Source organism: Pagrus major, chromosome 18 (genome assembly GCF_040436345.1).
Source record: "Pagrus major chromosome 18, Pma_NU_1.0".
NCBI lineage: Eukaryota > Metazoa > Chordata > Actinopteri > Spariformes > Sparidae > Pagrus > Pagrus major.
This window is the reverse complement of record NC_133232.1, coordinates 18,531,979-18,550,417: the sequence shown is the minus strand read 5'-3', so window position 1 is coordinate 18,550,417 and position 18,439 is coordinate 18,531,979. Positions and strand designations below refer to the sequence as shown.

Genomic DNA, 18,439 nt, shown 5'->3' with positions numbered 1-18,439 from the left:
CACTGGAGACACATGGTGATTATGGTGGGTCCACATGAAGACATGTCAGTGACGTTATGAAGCACTGAGCAGTGTCTAACTTTTTGGTTCAACGCAACTCTGTGGCCAGCTGTTACCATAGCAGTTTTGGGTCTGTGAGTGTGTGTGTGTGTGTGTGTTTGTGTGTGTGTGTGTGTACTGTATGTATGGCTTGGGAGAAGTGAAAGGGACAAAGTCATTTGTCACTTGCGGCTTCACATGTCTGGTATTGAAATTGATGACAAATCTATGAGGTGTGTGTCCGTGTGTGTGTTCATATTTGTTGGCCTGTGTGCGGGTGATGTCATGCATGAAAGCTTCTTTTTCTCACACTTTACGAAGCCAGCCATGCCCCTGCAGACTTTCACAGTTTGCTGACATCGCAGGCAAGGAGTGTGTGTTTGTGTATACGTACGCATGCGTGTGTTTTTTATTGTTTTTATTGGACGTTTGCTGCAGACCACAGGGAAACACTGGCATGCAGGCTCCATCATACACGCCTGCCATCCACCATAATGACGCTCGCCGCCTCTGTGTGCCTGTGCACAAAAACATGGGTGTCCGTGTGTGTGTGTGTGTTTTGCTCTTTTCAGTCTGAGTGCCACAGAAATCCTACCTTGCAGGCGTGCTTGAGTTTGAGATGTAAACTGGATCGACGGCGAGTTTAATCTGCCGTTAATCAGCTCCTCGGAAAACTCACTCAAGCATCAGACACTGTAGATTGCTCTCCCTCTCTCTGTAACTCCCTCCCCAGTCATCACTTTACTCTCCCCCAGAATCACTCCATTACACCCCCACCTGCCCCCACACTTCTACATACAATCACCCTTAGCCCACTCCCTTGCTTTTGTGCTCTTCCTCTGTTGTGTGTGATGTCGAGAAGCCCTCAGGATTAAATCTAAGTCTTTTGTTTATCATCTCAGCTATTACTGCTAATGCTGGCTCTCCCTCTCTCCTGCTGCATGTGTGTGTGTGTGTGTGTCCACGCATGCATGTGTGGGCAACCCTCTCAGATCAAACACAGCGTAAGACGAGCTCATAAACAAGCCTTCAGGACCACTTAGGATTTTCAGGGAGAGTCAGTTTGGGAGGGGGGGAGCTAGGTACAGAAATCAGCTGCTCTGTTTATGTACCTTTCAGTGGTGATTACCGGTCCAATCTGTCTGTTTAACAGAGGAAATATCAGAGTGCGTGTGTGCTCATGTGTGTGTTTGTGAGACTCTGAGATGCATATGGTACAGTTGCAGTGCAGAGGGCTGGAGAGATGCCACGGAGTTGCGTGGAATTAGAGCTCTGGTGCAGGAGTAAGTGTTTATTTACTCATACGTTCAACCTTAAGTGAGTCAGGAGAGTGAAAGCAGGAGGAAGCAGAGGACCACCACAGACCAGAGGATTGAGGATATGTGTCAGACATACAGCATGGACTTGGCACTGGCCTGTGTTTCCACACAGTGCAGGCAAAGGCTGTGTACTGAGTGGGCAGGTAGTACCCAGCCTGAAGGAGGGAATGTATTTACAGAGGCACTTTACAAAGATGAATAGGCTACTTTATGCACTCAAAATATCACTTTCATTACAAATTTGTGTCATTTTTCTGCCATGTGCTGCACAGAATATACTCGGTAACAGGAGACAAGTTTAATTTAAAGTGTAAATAGTTCAAGTCTTGTGGTGTTAGGCTCAGTCTAATGAATGGGAGCTGATTTTTCCTGATCGCCTTCATTAGAGGAAAATCTGCGTGGGTTCCACCTGCAACCACTAGATGGCGCCAGAGCTGCAGACGTGAACTCTCAGGAGAGGATACTGGGGCGATAAATGGGCCAATAAATGGTTTCAGTGGTCTCTATCAAAGCAGCAGCGACAGCGCTCTGAATCCTCCCAGGTGTGAGCTGTCTTTATGTGTAACGTCGCTCCAAGTTAAAGGAGTTTCTCCAGCTTCCGTTTCGGATGTCATCTTAATCCCCTCCGGCCACCGGAAGCGCTAGATAAAGCCGAGGTTGCAAAGTGCGTCACATCGCGGAGCTGCTGCTGCTGCTGCGGAGAGTAAACGGAGCCGCTGCAGACCAGCGCCGACAGTCTTCACCCTCCTCTGTTTGCACAAGAAAAACCCCGAGCTGTCGTTTCCTCTCCAGGATGGTGAAGATCGCTTTTAACTCGGCTCTGGCGCAGAAGGCGCTGGGCAAAGAGGTGCCAGCCGCCGTGACGGTGAGCTAACGGGGCTCCAGAGCGGCGTCTGAGCCCGGTGTCTGTGTTTAGTCTGGCGGCAGGCCTGCACCGGCCGCAAGCAGTCAGCTGTGACCGTGGATGTTAATGTTATCTCTGTGTGTTGTCTTGAATTTTGCACGTTTGGTTTTATGAAGAGATCTGCAGCGTTTTCTGCTAAATGCATTGAGAGCCGTACTGCACCTGGTGCAGCCCGCAGAGGGACCGCCCATCTTCTCAACAGCTGTTCTGCAGAGGCCACACATTCAATGGGATTATACGTAGATTTTCAAATCGGAGCTGTGTGCGTTAAATGTTGATACTGAGTAGATGTAATGGTGTTTTTTCCACTGTGGAAACTGCTTCCAGTGAGTGCTTGCATGTGTGTGTTTAGGACCCCGAGCTGGCCACTGCTCCAGCGGGCAACGAGGGCTCCACAGGTCGCTGTCTGCTCACCCTGCTGGGCATCGCCTTCATCCTCAGCGGGCTCATCGTGGGGGGAGCGTGTCTCTATCGGTACTTCACCCCAAAGGTAAATACGTGTGTGTCTCCCTGCGTGTTTGTGCATATTGTTATTACTAATGTCATTAGTATTCTCTGACATGTGCACCAGAGGGGTTGTGTGTCTTCGTTTTCATGACTGAATAAACAAACTGACCTTTAAGGACAACACAGTTTCATCCTGTTTTACTTTGTTCATATTTTACCTTATTTTCCTCTGAGAACATCTTGTTTGTTCAGTTATGGGAAAAAAATAATATTTCTGAGTTTGTATTATTTCCCTTATTAATATTATAAATGTTAAAATTCAGAGTTTGGATTTCTTCTCCAAAACTGCATAGTGCCCCTTTAATGTCATCCATCTGTATCCAGCGCACGCAGGAATGTTTTCCTCTTCTTGGCGCAAAAGATGAAGAGAAGAGAATGATGCAACATTCAGCGAGAGTGAAGCAAACATTCAGACCACATATACGACATTAACAAACAGTGCAACACACAGGACAACTATACGAGAGTTATGAAAATGTAAAAGTATACGTCAGGTGTTAGTGTTGCAGTAGCTGCAGTAGCAGTTTGCGGTTCCCTGAGAATATTTTTATATACAGGATATGTATGTACCTTTCATAGTCATAAGTACAGTCTCAAATGTCCTCCTTTCATTCTCTGTCTGTGACTGCGGTCGGGTGTTATTTGAGTTTAAGACAAATTAATATGGCACTCTTGTCTTGGTGGGGAACCAGAGTGCTGACTCTCGACTTCCGCCCTCAAAGTGCAGACTTCACCGTTTTTAGATTTTGCTGCGTTGTCAGTGGGAGGGTCTCACACCCAATACTGTATCTGTGTGCCCAGAGGGGTTCTCCATTATGCAAATGAACAACGCCTAAAATGTCTCATTAGACCATTAATAGCATGCATTAATAACTCTCAGTTCAAATGAAATTCAACTTTCTTCTGGAGATTCATCCCAGTAAAGACTCAAAAATCACATTCTGGCTCATTCCTGTATCCTCTAACTTGGCGTTCAAGCAGCAAGTTTCTTAAGCAACAATTTATTTTGAATATCCTATCGCGTTAGAAGTTAATACAGATACAGATGGCATTGAGAATAAACACCCCACGCCTTATGTCAGTTCTAGGCTCTTTGAATCCATTATTTAAGCTTTCACAGGCAGATAACACTCTCTTCCCAGTAATGAGAAAGATTAGCACAACAGGATGCTCTTGTTAGTTTGTTTCTGCAGGCGATTGTGAGAGATAGATAAACGAGTTTGACTTTATTCTCTAATCAAACATAACTGCACATAGACACACTAACAAAACCACAGATATCTAAAACATACACTCAATACTCCATTTGATTTTGTATATTTTATGCCCTCTAGTGGTTGGGATTAATTTTTATACAGCTTTAAACTTCATTTGCACTTCTGCTCAGACCGAAGCCTGTCTGTTTGACCTTTAATCATTCTCAAAGGTGCACTGAGCTGTTGCCACTCATGAGCCGGCAGAGCAAACAGGTAGACACTGCAGAGAAATCGCTAGTTGCTCAGATCTATCATCAGGTTTTTTATAGCCTAATAATTGTATTGGCATCGGCCCCAAAATCCAGTATCAGTTGGGCTCTAATTAAAAGAAGTCAGTTAAAACATTTCTTCACAAATTAACGTCTCATTTGTCGATCATAAACTCTGGATATCTAAAAATGCTGAATTTATATTTGGGTGGTATTATATTTGCCTGTATTTGTCTTTGTGTGCATCAAAGTGGTTTATTTGGCTCTGTGTGCTTCAGAGGCTGTATCACGGCGCGATGCAGTTCAGTGACATGTCAGCTGGAGCTGGAGGGGAGAGCCAGCCATACTACCTGCCACGGGTGGAGGAAGAGGTGGAGATTTCTGACAGCATGGCTGTCATCAGCGTCCCACCACCTCGCTTCAGACCTGGAGACCCTGCTTACATCCTCCATGACTTCAACAGGGTAACACTCAGGCACTGAGCACCTCACATGTTCGAGTTAATTTGTTTTAAATTCCTCCCTGATTACTTTGTCTCTGTGAGTAGAAGCTGACGGCATATCTGGACCTGACTCTGAGGACCTGCTTCGTGATTCCTCTGAACACCTCGGTGGTGCTTCCCCCTCAGGACCTCATCGACCTCTTCTCGCAGCTGATGGTGAGTAGTCATCAGCTTGTTTCCTCTGGATCTCAGGATGCAGCTGCCAGTAGGAGAGACCTGGCTCAGATGATAGAGGAAACAGTGACACAGCACAAGCTCCGGCATTAGCCCTGATACTAAGGACTAAATATTACCTTGGGAAATCCAGGGATTTATAATAATTCCAGAGTTTGTCTGTGTTAATCCTGTGCAATTCTGACATTTCTTCATTGTGAAGTAAAAATTTCCAACACTATTCGAGACAGTCTGGGATATTAGTAACTCAGTATGACTCAGACTGAGTAATCACCAGAATGTAGAGTGCACATTCTTTCATTTTCATTGCATATGTGATATCAAAATTAAATCTGTAGTAGAAGATAAAGTAGTACAACAGTTTTATTCACAACATTTTCAAATATAGTTTTACTTTACTTCACTTTATGACCATAAAGTGAAGTAAAGTAAAACTATATTTAAAAATGTTTTTTATATATTTTTTAATGCAGGCTACAGAGTACTTTACATGGTCATTTAAGACACAACAAATATAAAAGAGAAATCACATACACCAAGCACAAAGCGCACGCAAGAGAAAAATAGTGACAAGATAAAGAGTCTACAGTGATGTTAGCTGCTCTGTGAGGTTACTTTGGCACAGCCATGCTTCAAGCTAAATGCTAACATCACTATGCTAACATGCTGTGTGGTTAGCAGGTATAATGTTTACCATGTTCGCTATCTTACTTTAGTGTGTTAGCATGCTAACATTGGCTAGCTAGCACTAGACAAAGACGAAGTTTAAGTCATGAACCGTTTGCAAATTAAACTTCTGTGCTGATGATGGTGCCAGAGCAAAAGTGATCAGTCACTGCCATCCCTTAGAGCCATTATGCTAACATGACTTAAAGTGATGACATTTTGATCAAAGACAGTTATTTCTTGGTATCAGGATATAATAAATACAAACTGATAAATACAACTGGGGTTGTTTTGACCATTTTTACTTAAAGCTGCTGTGAGCGTTGGTGTCGTTTCTGCTAACTTCCTGTCCATTTTGCAGTTAGCAATCCCCTCCCTCATCTATAGTCACCACATGAACACGGAGTGGTATATATCCCGCTCTCTGCATGTTGACGAGCAGACAGGACCGCCTCTTTATGGAGTTCTCTGTCCTGATTGGATAAAGTGGACAGGGATACCAGAAAACTTGCTTTCTCTTTTACTGCGTGAGCAGGAGGAGGAGAGACATGGTTACTGACCAAACACTCTGTAACAGTGAGTACTGTAGGAATATAGAGCTATTTAACACTTATATCAATAAAAATATACGTATCACGTACAGCACGTTTTAACAATATGTGTTTTTTATCATAAAGATGTTCTGCTAGTTTAGATTTTGTCTCATACATGATCAGGATCCTGTCGTTTTTTCTTTTAGCGAGAATAGTTTGAGAACAGTCAGTCAAGGCTGCATGTAGGCGCAGAGAGTTAAGTTGGCTCCACTGAGTTCTCCACCATGACAGGTTGTTGACAGCATTTGGCACTTGGTAGGCGGTGTTGCAATCAGCAAATTTCTTTATCCGCTTTGAAAGAGTTTCACCAAATGCAGAAGTTTGGCGATGATTCATTGATTAGACAAAGTCCCTCCCACTCTTTGTTTTCACACTTTGCTGCCGTCGTGTTCACTGAACTGCTTTTCACTTCACCAAAACTAAAAGTGGTTTAAACTTGTTTAATAATCCCTTCACGATCCCTTCTTCTCGTCCTAGTCTGGTTCTTACCGCAGCTACCTGGTGCACGAGGACCTGGTGGTGACGGAGCGTATCGATGATATCAAGCCTCTGGGCTTCTACATCCGCCGGCTGTGTGATGGAAAGGAAACATACAGAATGCAGCGCCGCTCCAGCCTGCCAGGTGTGGATTCACTGTACAGCTAAAGCTGCCATTTTGTCCTGTTTGTTAAGCAGCAGTTACATTTTTAACAGTACTAGCATGCATTTTAATTTTGTGCTTTCGTTATGGCTTACCTGTTTGGACTAGTTGATTCACCTTCTAAATAAAAAATAATACATTTTTACAAATCTCTGTTTAAAGTCAAACTCTTTCCGACCATATATGGACATACTTGTGGACTTGTTACTAAGCTTCAAGCCTCTGGGGGGCTTTTCCTTTCCTGTCGACTCACATCTGGGAGCCATCATTGCTGGAGTTTATCTAAATAAAATCCAATATTAACATGATAACAGTCAATTCAACAAATTTAAAATAAGGGAAGGGCCATGACTTCGGCTAGAGGCTGGAACCAGCCCTCAGAATTCTTACACAGAGATAAAGAAAACAATCATTTTGGACCCGACAAACATTTTAAAATTATTAACTCACAATCATAGTAATGTTTTTAAGGATGAGATACTTTTATTGTGCACCTTTCTACAAGCTCTGTAAATGTATTATTGTTTTAAATGATTTGTCTACATGAACATGTTATCAGTGTGACCTTTAAGAAAGTAGAAACTGATTTCTGCAAACTTTTGTCTGACTTGTAACTAAAATGTGTCAAACACGCCGACACTTGAATATTTAGAAGTGATTGTCTGTGTGTGTCTTTGTGTCCGGCAGGTGGAGGCATCCAGAAGCGCTCCGCAGACGAATGTTTCACCATCCGCCACTTTGAGAACAAGTTTGTGACGGAGACCAAGATCTGCAAGGCTTAATGGGAAAGCATGAGCGTTGGTCAGAGAGCGAGCGAGCGAGCGAGAGAGAGAGAGAGAGAGAGCCAGAGTGACAGAGAGAGAGAGAGTGGGAGGGAGTTGGCGAAGGAGGGAACAACTTTTAGCGGAAAGTTTCTTTTGTATAAAACTCTAACTGCAGTTTTTGCCTCCCCTGCTTTAACCCCAGTGATAAGTGAATTTAAGTTACAGCGTTATATAGCCTAACCCTCCTCCTCTGCTGTATTCCCCTGAACCTGTATAAGTCATAGCTCTCTTGCTCTAATATTCACTAGTTAGTCTTGTACTGATAACCAGCGTCAGCTTACTAAGGATATTACTAAGTTTCCTTTGTTCTGTTGGTTTTTGTTCTGTTGCTGTAGCTTCCTGCAGACTTATCGTTGTTACTGTATTACAACATCCAAACACCTCCAGACGAGAGTCGTTAGTCCTACTACTCAATATCCTAGTGAGGAGTCTTTCATATCAGGCCTGTCTGTGTGTCAGCTTACTGTTCCCACTAGAGCAGCTCAACAAGATCTACTATATGTTATAGTGTGATATAGCACAAGTCACTCAGCAGATGTAATGGTACAGTGCAGTTACAGTACACACGTAACATGGTTGTCAGTGTCGGTACCAGAGATGCTCGAGCCCAGAGGTCTCAGTCACCTTTTGTAGATATTTCCCAGAGTGCCCTGCTGCGCCCAGAGCCGTCTGCTGTCCCGCTGTGTGATGATGACTTTATGTAATCGATGGTGTCATACCTGATGGTGAACAGTCCAGCACCCTATATGAGCAGTGTTTGTGTTTGTGTAGAAAACCTTCGTTTGTGACAATAAACTTGAAGACTGGATGATGAGCTAAAGAGGTGAATAAGCTAAAGGGAAATGTCACCAAATTTGCAACACTTGCTGTCAGTTTTTGAATTCTTATTTATGAATTTGTAGACATGAGATGCACAACTGAGATAGCTGCAATAAATAGCTTAAGCAGAATACTATGGGTGCTTTTCATTATGTTAACTCATGCTTCCTTGCACCCTCTCTCCTCCACATCATGCTAGGACGAGCTAAGACATGAATAAAGGAAGCGAGGATGTACATCAGTATGACAAAAAGCACCCTGTAAACAAAATGTTTGTAAAAATCAAAAAAACAATCTTCATAAAACGCTTGATTTTGAAAGCCCTCAAAGGAAAAGCTTGAAAGTATGATAAAATGGCCTTTTGCCAAATAACTTCAAGTATTATTTTCAATGGTTTCCCATTCGATGCCTGCACAGAAAGACAATCAGACAGGAAGTGAGCTTGTACAAATGTGTTTCTGTCTCAGCTTTTTAACAACACTAGAAGATTAGATACAAACTAATGTCGTGTGCAGCTACTGAAATGAACTTCACTTTGTTGCTGAATAAAGTTACATTTCTTTACCTACTGAAAGTTGTTTGCCTTTTATTATATCACCATAAAAACAATAGTGATAGAATGTAACTAAGTACATTTACCCAAGTACTGTACTAAAGTACATTTTTAAGGTACCTGTACCTGTATTTTCTGCTACTTTATACTTAAAATACACTCCACTAGTTCTATTTGATATCTTTAGTCACTAGTTACTGAGCTGATTGCATGCTGCATCAGAGCCACAGTAGTGTAGTAGCTAGCTCGTAGCATTTTTAAACTGACTAAATTTATCTGCAATCGGAAAAAAATCAACTGTGATTCCGGTAAACACAAAAATGCTGAACATTAGATTGATTATCAGGCCACTAACCAGTTGACCCACAGTATACAGAATATACAAAAATGTAAATCTATGAATTACTTTTACTGTTTATACTTAAAGGTGCAATGTGTAAGAATTGGCCACCTGTCAAATTCCTTTTTAAAACAAATAGGGGGCAGCATATCACCCGAGTAACCGCTAACTGTGGCTGCAATTAGCTAATTAGCTTAGTTAGCTGTGCAGCTAGCGATTCAGACTGGGAGCTCTGGGACCAGGGGAGTGTTACTGTTTACAAGGCTAGCACAGGAGCTTTGGACCGGCACAGGGCTAGCTGGTTAGCATGCTAACTTCAGTAGATGTCTCCGCAACACATCATCAAATCTGCTTTTTATTCACATTCTGTTTTCAACAAAAATTCTTACATATTTCCTTTTAGGACATTTATTTCCAGAAAATTACTCTTGATACTTAAAGGGACAATAAATAAGAATTTTTTTTTTTAACATTCAAATACAGAATGTGAAAAAAAAGAATTTTGCCATTATGTCAAAGATATATATATCTGTTGAGGTTAGCATGCTAACCAGCTAGCTTGTATCCACATCGTACCTCAAGAGTTAGTAGTATATGGTAAACATCACCAACTCTTACCCCTGCTCCCAGCTCCGGGCAAAGTCAGCTAATATGACCTGTTAGCTTAGGTGGTTAGGTGGTAGGTTAGCTGTATGGTTAACGGAGCTTACTAGGTAATGGCAGCTGTAGTTAGCAGCAGTTAGCGGTTACTCAGGTGATATGCTGCCCCTTATTTGAGAGTATGAATTTGACAGGTGGCCAATTCTTACATATTGCACCTTGAAGTATATTTTACATCAGATAATTAATATCTTTGGCTTTACTTTATGACTTTTGGGGACTTTTTACAACACTGACAAAAGCTTTGTACAGCCCACACAAACCCCTTTATCCTCCTCCACAGGCTGTTTGCTTATCATGAATTTGTCATCATGAACAGGGTTTGCCTGTATTCTGTATTTCTGTATTATTGGCACTGATGACAAGTTCATCCTTCATAACAGGAACGGCTCACTCTTCACCGGGGTCACACAAATTTAGAAAAAACAGACACACCTTTTATTGAAAACATAAATAGAAAAAATATTCACATTTTGATATTTGTTTCCATATTTTCACATAGTATTTGCATGTCTGTTATATTTGCCGAGTTTTTACGAATGCATGTACGTTATCTCAGTTATTAGTGGTTGAGATTTGGACATGCTGCTGTCTAGTCATCCTCTTCCTCCTCTCCACCTGTTATACAGGACAGGCGCCTGCCCATAGTCCTGCTATCTGGTATGTCCGGCTTGCTCAGTCGCCTCCAGAATTCATCAGTTGTGAAATAGTAAATGAGTGGGTCCAGACTGCAGTTCAGGCTGGCCAGGCAGAGCGTGACGGGGTGACAGCGCTTAATCAGGTCCCTGAGGGTGCAGCTGCTCAGGACGTCGGCTTTAACCAGGAAGTCCAGTGGCATAGTGACATGGTAAGGAGCAAAGCACACGAGGAAGACCACAGCACAGCTCAGCACCATCCTTAACGCCCTCCGCTTCTCCCCTCGGTCGGGAAACACCCCCGCTGTCCGCTGTCGAAGGCTCCCTGCAGTCAGACAGGTGCAGGCTAACACCAGGATGAGGGGGATGATGAAGCCCAGCAGCTCGGCTGTGATCAGGAGGGCCCCGGCTGCTGGAACACTGATAGTCCTCATGGGCAGCTCTGAGAAACATTTATCGAAAGGTTTGCCCTCTGAGGTGTCTCTGCTGGTGGTCCTCATCAGGGGGAAGGGCAGACAGCCCAGGAAGACCAACAGCCAGCCAAAGGCACAGATAACCAAGTCTCTTTTTCGCGTGGAAGGGTTGCACCTCAGTGGACGCATGATGAGCTCACAGCGACGCATGCTGACACACACCAGGAAGTAGATGGAGGCGTACATGTTGACATACTTCAGATAGAAGCATATCATGCAGAGAGATTGACCAAAGGGCCAGGTTTCGTTCAGGTAGTAGTAGATCCGCAGAGGCAGAGAGAGCACCTGAGGAGAGCAGAGAGAGCCGAGATGGTTGAAGAAGAAATACAAGGAGCCAAAAAGAAGCAAAACCCTCTCATCTTTAGGTGATATGATCTTAATGTGATGACACGTTGAGCAATTCAGTAGCTTGTTAACCATGTTATTCATGTAATACGTAAAAATGTTTATTGATTCGACTCGAGTGACTAGACTTCTCAAGCCTCATATTAGCTTCCACTAAACTTTGCAATGTTTTGATACAGTTTCTCAAAAGTGAGGAGGTGCTGCTTTTCTTAACTTATCATTTGACATTAAATAGCCCCTTCACTTTAAACTGTCGGTCATATAAAACAAGCAACTTGATGATGTTGTTGGCCACAACTTTGGCATTTTTCATAGTTTTTTATATTTAATAGGTAAAATTGATTTAAACGTTTTTTAACTCCTCTATTATTAACATAAACTGTAAATAAATGGTTTGTAACATACAATAAGACACGTTCTTATATAAGTTTGTTTATTCATGTTTTTTCCACACCTATAACTCCGATTATTAAGCATCCGACCAGGTGTATAAACAAATAGTGAATGATTGACTATATGATACAGCTGTAATATGAATATGAATTATGACCCTATATTCATTGGTGATCTATTAATGCAGGTTTGGTAACACTTTATATTGAGGTACACATATTCACTTGTTGCCTATAAGCATTAGTAGCACATTGGCTCTTTGTTATACTAAAGATATGATAAAAATATTATAACTCAGAATGACTCAGAACATGTTCCTCATCCTGAAGGGATGTGTGTATAATTTTGAGCTGACAGCTTTTTGATGTCTAAAGGATCACAGATTTTCACAGATATAAATACTGACACTTGTCAAATTTCTCAGTGACAGGCTGCATTTAGCACCCTAAATCCCACATCTGATGACAAGCCAGGCAACAGCACCAAAGACTACAGGATCAGTTTTCTGCCTAGCGTGCGTCATCAGGTGTTGGATTTGGGATAGTGAACAGTTGCACTTAATGACAAGGCCAGTACAACTTCAACCTGTGTGGTTATTAAGTGTCCAGCTACTTGTGAATTAACTCTGAGCAAGACCTCACTTTGGAATGAGGAACATATTCTGAGTTAGAAAGACTTCTTTGGAAATGATCTGGACACTATAACATTTGTAGTTTTGTGCAGTTTTGTAAAAAGTATCCAAAAGTCATCCTTGTGTAAAAGTAAATATACTATATCATGTAAAATACTTTACTTTGGTCACATCTAAAGTCATTCTTGTGAATAGCACTTAGGAGTCTTAAAGTATCTGATATTAACTGTGGTCGTATCAAAAGTTCAAGTAAAAGTAAATTATACATATATTTACAAGTATGTGAATACTGTATACTACAGGTCTACTGATTCTCAGAGCTCACATTTATTGTTTTTTGATTATCAGAATGAGTGTTATTTTTGTCTGATTGCCAATCACATATCAATTTAAAAATGCAACATACACTCTGCAAAGTAATTAAAGTTACAAAATCAATTTAGTTTCTAAAAAGTACAATTTTTGCGTCTAACATGTAGTGGGTGGAGGTATAAAGTGGCAGAAATTCTAAATACTCAAATAAAGAACTGAACTGAACTGAACTGAACTCAAATAAAGTACAAATACCTCAAAATTGTACTTCAGTATATAATTAAGTAAACGTACTCAGTTACATTCCATCACTCATTAATATTTATGCCCTGATATAATGTGTTACCAATGTTGTTAAAAAGGTATTGTAAAACGTGTATTGTATTTATTAATCTAGCATCAATTAATTCATAAATACTTTGTTCTCTCCATTTCAACTGAGCAAATCCCATCCTCTAATGAATATGTACCTGAGAGCTCTGCCAGAATGATGACCTTGATTGTCAAACTAATGTTGAGAATTACGTTCAATCAATTTCTTGATTTGTACATGACCAGTTTATGGATGTCTTATTACACAATTTATTCATGCGTGCTTCTTCTTATATCATTAAAGGGGCGTTATGTAGGAATTGTAGTTGCAAGCGTTCAAAAATTATGTAAAATTAACAACAGAATGTGATTAAATAGCATTGTTGTCATTATGATGTCATTGTATTGTGTTGCAGAGATATCTATTTATGTTAGCATGCTAACCAGTTAGCCATGGCCCTTCTTGGTCCAAAGCTCCTGTACTAGCAGTGTAAAACACTTCCCTGGTCCCCGAGCTCCCAGTCTGAACTTCAAGCTGCTTGGCTAAAGGAGCTAACTAGCTCAGGGCAAGGTAAAAATGGCACCCAGCATACTGTACTGCCCTGAAATTAGCTAGCTAGTCTTTTCAATGTTAACATTAGCTAGCGTTAGCAACATTAGCTAGAGCAACTAGCAACCCTAGTTGCTAAATGCTATCAATAACATCTTTAACTATTAATACACCAGTCAGCTGCTTCATAGGGCAAGTTATAAGTGTTGGAAAAACATGAATAAACTGTTTAAAAAGTTCCTATATCTGATGCAACTACATTATAGTTTGTTATAAACAATCAAGGAACTATTATATACCACTTATAAATGCTTATTATGCTTATTGGAGGGATATCGTACAGTGTTTTGGGTTTGACAGTTATTTGAAAAAATCATTCATAAATTAATCTATCAACATGGAAGTGAATTTATCTAAACAGGAAACATCAATGATAAAACATTACCTCTGGTCAAATTACATCAGATGACATGAAACAAAGATAAATAGATACATGAAAACTCTAATAATCAGATATAAAGGTCTTTACCTGCAGCAGGTCGGCCACAGCCAGGTTCATCATGAACACCACAGCCTTCTTGGTTTCTCTCACATAAGCCCTGAACACCCAGAGTGCCAGTACATTACCCAGCAGCCCTGGTGCTAAGATCACACTGTACACCACAGCATACACCTGGTGCTGGTATTTTTGAAGATCTTTGCTGTCTTCACAGCTGTGGTTAGTAACGCTCATCTTAAGCCCGTTTACTGTTAACACAAGCTGCCGTGTGAGCCAACAGGAAGCTTGTATCAGGAAAGCTGCCTCTAGTCTGGTGATGGACGTGTTTGAGGATCCATGCTGTCTGTTATGGCGAGGAGGAGTTCATGCTTCCTTTGGTGAAGTTAAAGTGTTTGTCCAGTTGGATGTTTCAGACTGCAGTCAATCCCATTCCCAGTGCATGCTGGTGTAGATGAAAGCAGATATCTGTAGAGTACAGGAAGATATGTGTTTATGACACAATAAATTGGCTTCTGATGGCAGCATGATTTGCATGTTGGGCAGATACACAGGTTCTGAGAGAGAAGCATTCTCTATCAAACACACTGCACATTGTACAACACTAATGCAAATATGCAAACACACACATGTATAAACAACTTCAGCATGTTGTACATGTGTTTAAACAGTGCATAATATACTAGATCATATGTGCAATTGCAGCTTTTGCTGTTCCATTTACAGTAAATATGCAAACCCACAGAGAAGTCGATGCAACAGTCTCCCACATAGCATCTCCACCTGCAGGGTAGCCGACAAGAGGGTGGTGTGACAGCTCAGAGCGAGGCACCAGTGAAACTAGCGTGGTTACTGTAAAGTCAGACCGGGCGTGTGGTTAACAGGTCCGACCATGACAAAACTGCCGTATCTCATTATGATTTTTCACATTTGAAATTGAAACATTAATTGAAACATTCAAGATTATAAACTTTTAAGTAATTTTTAAACCCCAATGAACTTCAGATGTTGTTAACTTCACTAATGGAAATGCACAGTCATGTCGAGAGCTGAACTTTCAGCCTGTAGGTGTCAAATCACCCACTGCTGTTAACATCAGTAGGTGTGCTGGTTCAGTATGTGTTTCCTTTCTGTTTGTTTCAACTCGTGTAAACTGCACAATGTGAGCTATGAATATCCTATCCTGTGCTGATACAGTTTTGTCTCTTTAATTATCTGATTGGACTTTGACAAGTAATTATAGAACAGTGGAAAATCAGGTTTCCTGTCAATGAGTTGCTGCTTTTTGAGAAATTTCCGAGATCCTTGAAGATTTTTATGTCCTCCAGTAAATGTCTTTCAACCTCTGGTTATAACACAGAAGTTAGTGTTGCATTTTAACAATTTAGGACATCATTACTTAGCAAAACTTGACAAGCAGCAAGGAAACAATCTGACAAAAAATCCTAATGATGCACAGCTGCTTAACATCTGCCTCCCTTGACCTTTTGAGGATGTTTTCTCAGCTTCTCAGCAGGGGGTACAGTTAGTACACAGATCCTTTACGTAAGTTAAAGTGCCAACACACTGATATAAAAATACTGCTACAGGTAAAAGTCCTGTATTCAAAATCTTCCTTAGGAGATACAGAAGTATCTGCTGCCGTACCACCAGACTACAGAGCAGCTTCTTTCCTCAGGCTGTGAGAGGAGGATAAAGGGACTTCAACTTTGTTTTTTTTCACAACCCTGCGGTTGTAAAATGACAAATAAATGTACCTTTAATGTTTAGAAGTATTATGAGCATAACATACTATCAAGTAAGAGTCAGTGTTTTGCACAGTGAGATATATATATAACATTGTTAGACTGATGCATTTTGCTGTTGTAGCCAGTGACGTAACTACCCCACTGTTAAGTCCAGTGTTTCCCAACCTAGAGGTCATTGCTCATTGCAGAGATGAGTAATGGGACATGTTCTACTACACAAACTTATATTCAGTTTTTCAGGAAAGAGACTCCCTTATAAATCACCTTATTCTGTGAATTGTTGAGTTTTGAGAAACTTTATAAACTATGTGAAACACTGTCAATGACAAATTCTTAATTATTTTGGCCTTTTTATAAATTCGGCATATGTTATACATTTGGTTCGTCTTTGTGTCAAGAACATTGTGGCAGTTTGTCCCAACGATGCATATGTTTATTTGCATATAGCAATAATGCAGCACAGTGAGGATAAATGAGTTTCATAGAGGAGAGGAGCAGATATAATCACTGTTGACAGAGACTCCCCGCTGAGCAGGCAACGTCTGTGGACGTCCAAAACAGGTTGATATCATGTCCCTCGGGCCAGGCCATGATCTAAACATCCATTGACAGCCAGAATTAGTCGATAAATGACGTTGAGAAAAGACGTCCAGTCAGGCCATAATCTAGACATCCACGGACAGCCAGAATTAGTTGACAAATGACATATAAACGTCTATACAACGTCCAGAAAAGACGTATAAAAAACTTTCATTCTGGCTCCCCAGAGGACGTCTTTTAGACGTCTTGGATGTCCATAAATGACGTCTAAAAGACGTGATCTAGACCACTTTTTGCTCACTGGGTCCAGTCTGCAGTGTAGTTCATACACTTGATTGATGAACCACAGAAATGTAGAGCAACTTCAATGTTTTTAATGCCACATTTCAAGTAACTAGTAACTATAGCTGTCAAATAAATGTAGTGGAGTAAACATGACAACATTTCCCTGTGAAATGTAGTGGAATAGAAGCATAAAGTAGCAAAAAATGTAAATACTCAAGTCAAGTACCTCACAATTGTACAGTAAAGTACCGTACTTTCCACCACTGCTTCCCAGAGAGGACGCTAATTGGCAGAAGATTTTTGGATAAATAAAGAGGGGATCTGCTTTCAGAGACATAAACTCCTCCACAGCACCCTGGCCTCTGCTCTGACTGCCTTTTATCCCACTTGATCCCACAGCACTCAGACAGATCTCCCAGTGGACCCTCAGTTCCAGTCTTCCTTTTAGCTTCACTGACCTTTGACCCATGTGCGATTGTTTTAGTGTGATCTGTCTGTCATTGCTCTCACTTTGCACGTACAACATGCCTCTGTTGGGAAGCGTCTTTATGATCTTGAAGGACTTATTCATGATGACCGCTCACTTTTCTTTCATTTCCTTGTTGTGGCTGATGGTTGTAGTTACTGTAATGTGTACAATGACGAGCGATCAAGGACAGCCCATAGATGTCCAGTAGCTACATGTCATCGTACTGTATGTCTTTGGATCTTGTTGATTTTTGGGGTACACTAAGGAAAACTGGTTTAGAAGAAATTAAGAAGAGTTTTGTGAAGTTTCTGTTTCAAAAAAGCGCTGCACCCCTACCTTCAGCAGTGTTCAGCAGTTGGAGTCCTCCGATCTTGCCAATGGAAACACATTATTTCATCCTCAGTGATTCACTCTCTGTGGGTTGTTGGCATGTAACAGCTTTTCCACTCAGACACGACACCTGGCCTCATGTATCAGCTCCTGAAGTGTTGGTGACGAGCACCCAGGTCCCTCCACGTGTGCTGTTTCATCACACAAAACATGTCATGATCCCCATCCCCACATATACACTGTTCACTTTCATGGCCGGACACTGGCCGACAGACACGCATTCACACCCTCAACATAACAGACATTCCTCACATTGGAGAAACATGCGGAGTCCCCCACGAGGTATGACTCCACACAGAAAGCATCCAGCTGTTACAGCCGCTCACACAGAACTCACTGGTTTGTTAAAGAATCCGTACGATTGGAAATCAATATCTCACCTCTGTCTTCAGACTCGAAGCTGCTGTGTCGCATCAAAAAGCAGAACGGTGAAGCATCAGCCAGCACACATGCCATCACCCTCCCTCCTCCACCCTCTTTTACTACTCACTTTCTCTGACCCACCCTTGTTCTTATTCAATCTTTTTGGCACTCTTTTGTCTCCAATTTCTTCTGTCTCTTTTTTATCTTATTTCCTGTTCATATCTCCATCTGTCTTTTCTTTCTTTTCTCTCTCTTACTCACTCTTTCTCTGTGTGTCTCTGCTGTGCTGGGGGTTTTAGCAGACCTAGGACTTCCTGTGAGAGTGGGGGTGTGGTTTAACAAGAATTTTCACACTGACTTCTGCTATTATGGCCACTTTTTCCTTCTGGACTCTGATGTCTAAGTGCTCTGTTTGTTCTTTGGGTGACAGATGAAAATGTTTCAAGACTGAAAGTCAGTACTAAAAGCAGAAACAGAAACGTGTCTCGGGCC

General features: G+C 41.4%; 2 protein-coding genes across 3 annotated transcripts; one reads left to right on the top strand and one right to left on the bottom strand.

Moving 5' to 3' along the window:
- Positions 1-1,812: 1,812 nt before the first annotated feature.
- On the top strand, positions 1,813-9,026 carry LOC141013622 (integral membrane protein 2A-like). Its single transcript, XM_073487407.1, has 6 exons — positions 1,813-2,223; positions 2,615-2,752; positions 4,513-4,698; positions 4,782-4,892; positions 6,647-6,791; positions 7,497-9,026. Exons 1-6 carry the CDS (start codon positions 2,152-2,154, stop codon positions 7,589-7,591), a joined length of 747 nt encoding a protein of 248 aa, XP_073343508.1. The 5' UTR covers positions 1,813-2,151; the 3' UTR covers positions 7,592-9,026.
- Positions 9,027-10,423: 1,397 nt separating this feature from the next.
- On the bottom strand, positions 10,424-18,265 carry gpr174 (G protein-coupled receptor 174). Of its 2 annotated transcripts, XM_073487501.1 has the most exons (5): positions 17,965-18,265; positions 17,531-17,715; positions 14,896-15,004; positions 14,186-14,620; positions 10,424-11,398 (listed from the first exon to the last, which is right to left on the bottom strand). In XM_073487501.1, exons 4-5 carry the CDS (start codon positions 14,387-14,389, stop codon positions 10,598-10,600), a joined length of 1,005 nt encoding a protein of 334 aa, XP_073343602.1. In that variant the 5' UTR covers positions 14,390-14,620; positions 14,896-15,004; positions 17,531-17,715; positions 17,965-18,265; the 3' UTR covers positions 10,424-10,597. The 2 variants fall into 2 exon arrangements, with proteins under 2 accessions (XP_073343602.1, XP_073343604.1); XM_073487503.1 differs by lacking the exon at positions 14,896-15,004 and having other exon boundaries at positions 10,425-11,398; positions 17,965-18,038.
- Positions 18,266-18,439: the final 174 nt, after the last annotated feature.

Excerpts from the sequence above, each read along its gene's own strand:
- LOC141013622 (XM_073487407.1), top strand. The coding sequence starts at position 2,152 with ATGGTGAAGATCGCTTTTAACTCGGCTCTGGCGCAGAAGGCGCTGGGC. Across the intron at positions 4,893-6,646 it reads ACCTCTTCTCGCAGCTGATG|TCTGGTTCTTACCGCAGCTA; the intron begins GTGAGTAGTCAT and ends TTCTCGTCCTAG. Across the intron at positions 6,792-7,496 it reads GCGCCGCTCCAGCCTGCCAG|GTGGAGGCATCCAGAAGCGC; the intron begins GTGTGGATTCAC and ends TGTGTCCGGCAG.
- gpr174 (XM_073487501.1), bottom strand. The coding sequence starts at position 14,389 with ATGAGCGTTACTAACCACAGCTGTGAAGACAGCAAAGATCTTCAAAAA. Across the intron at positions 11,399-14,185 it reads CTGTGGCCGACCTGCTGCAG|GTGCTCTCTCTGCCTCTGCG; the intron begins GTAAAGACCTTT and ends TGCTCTCCTCAG.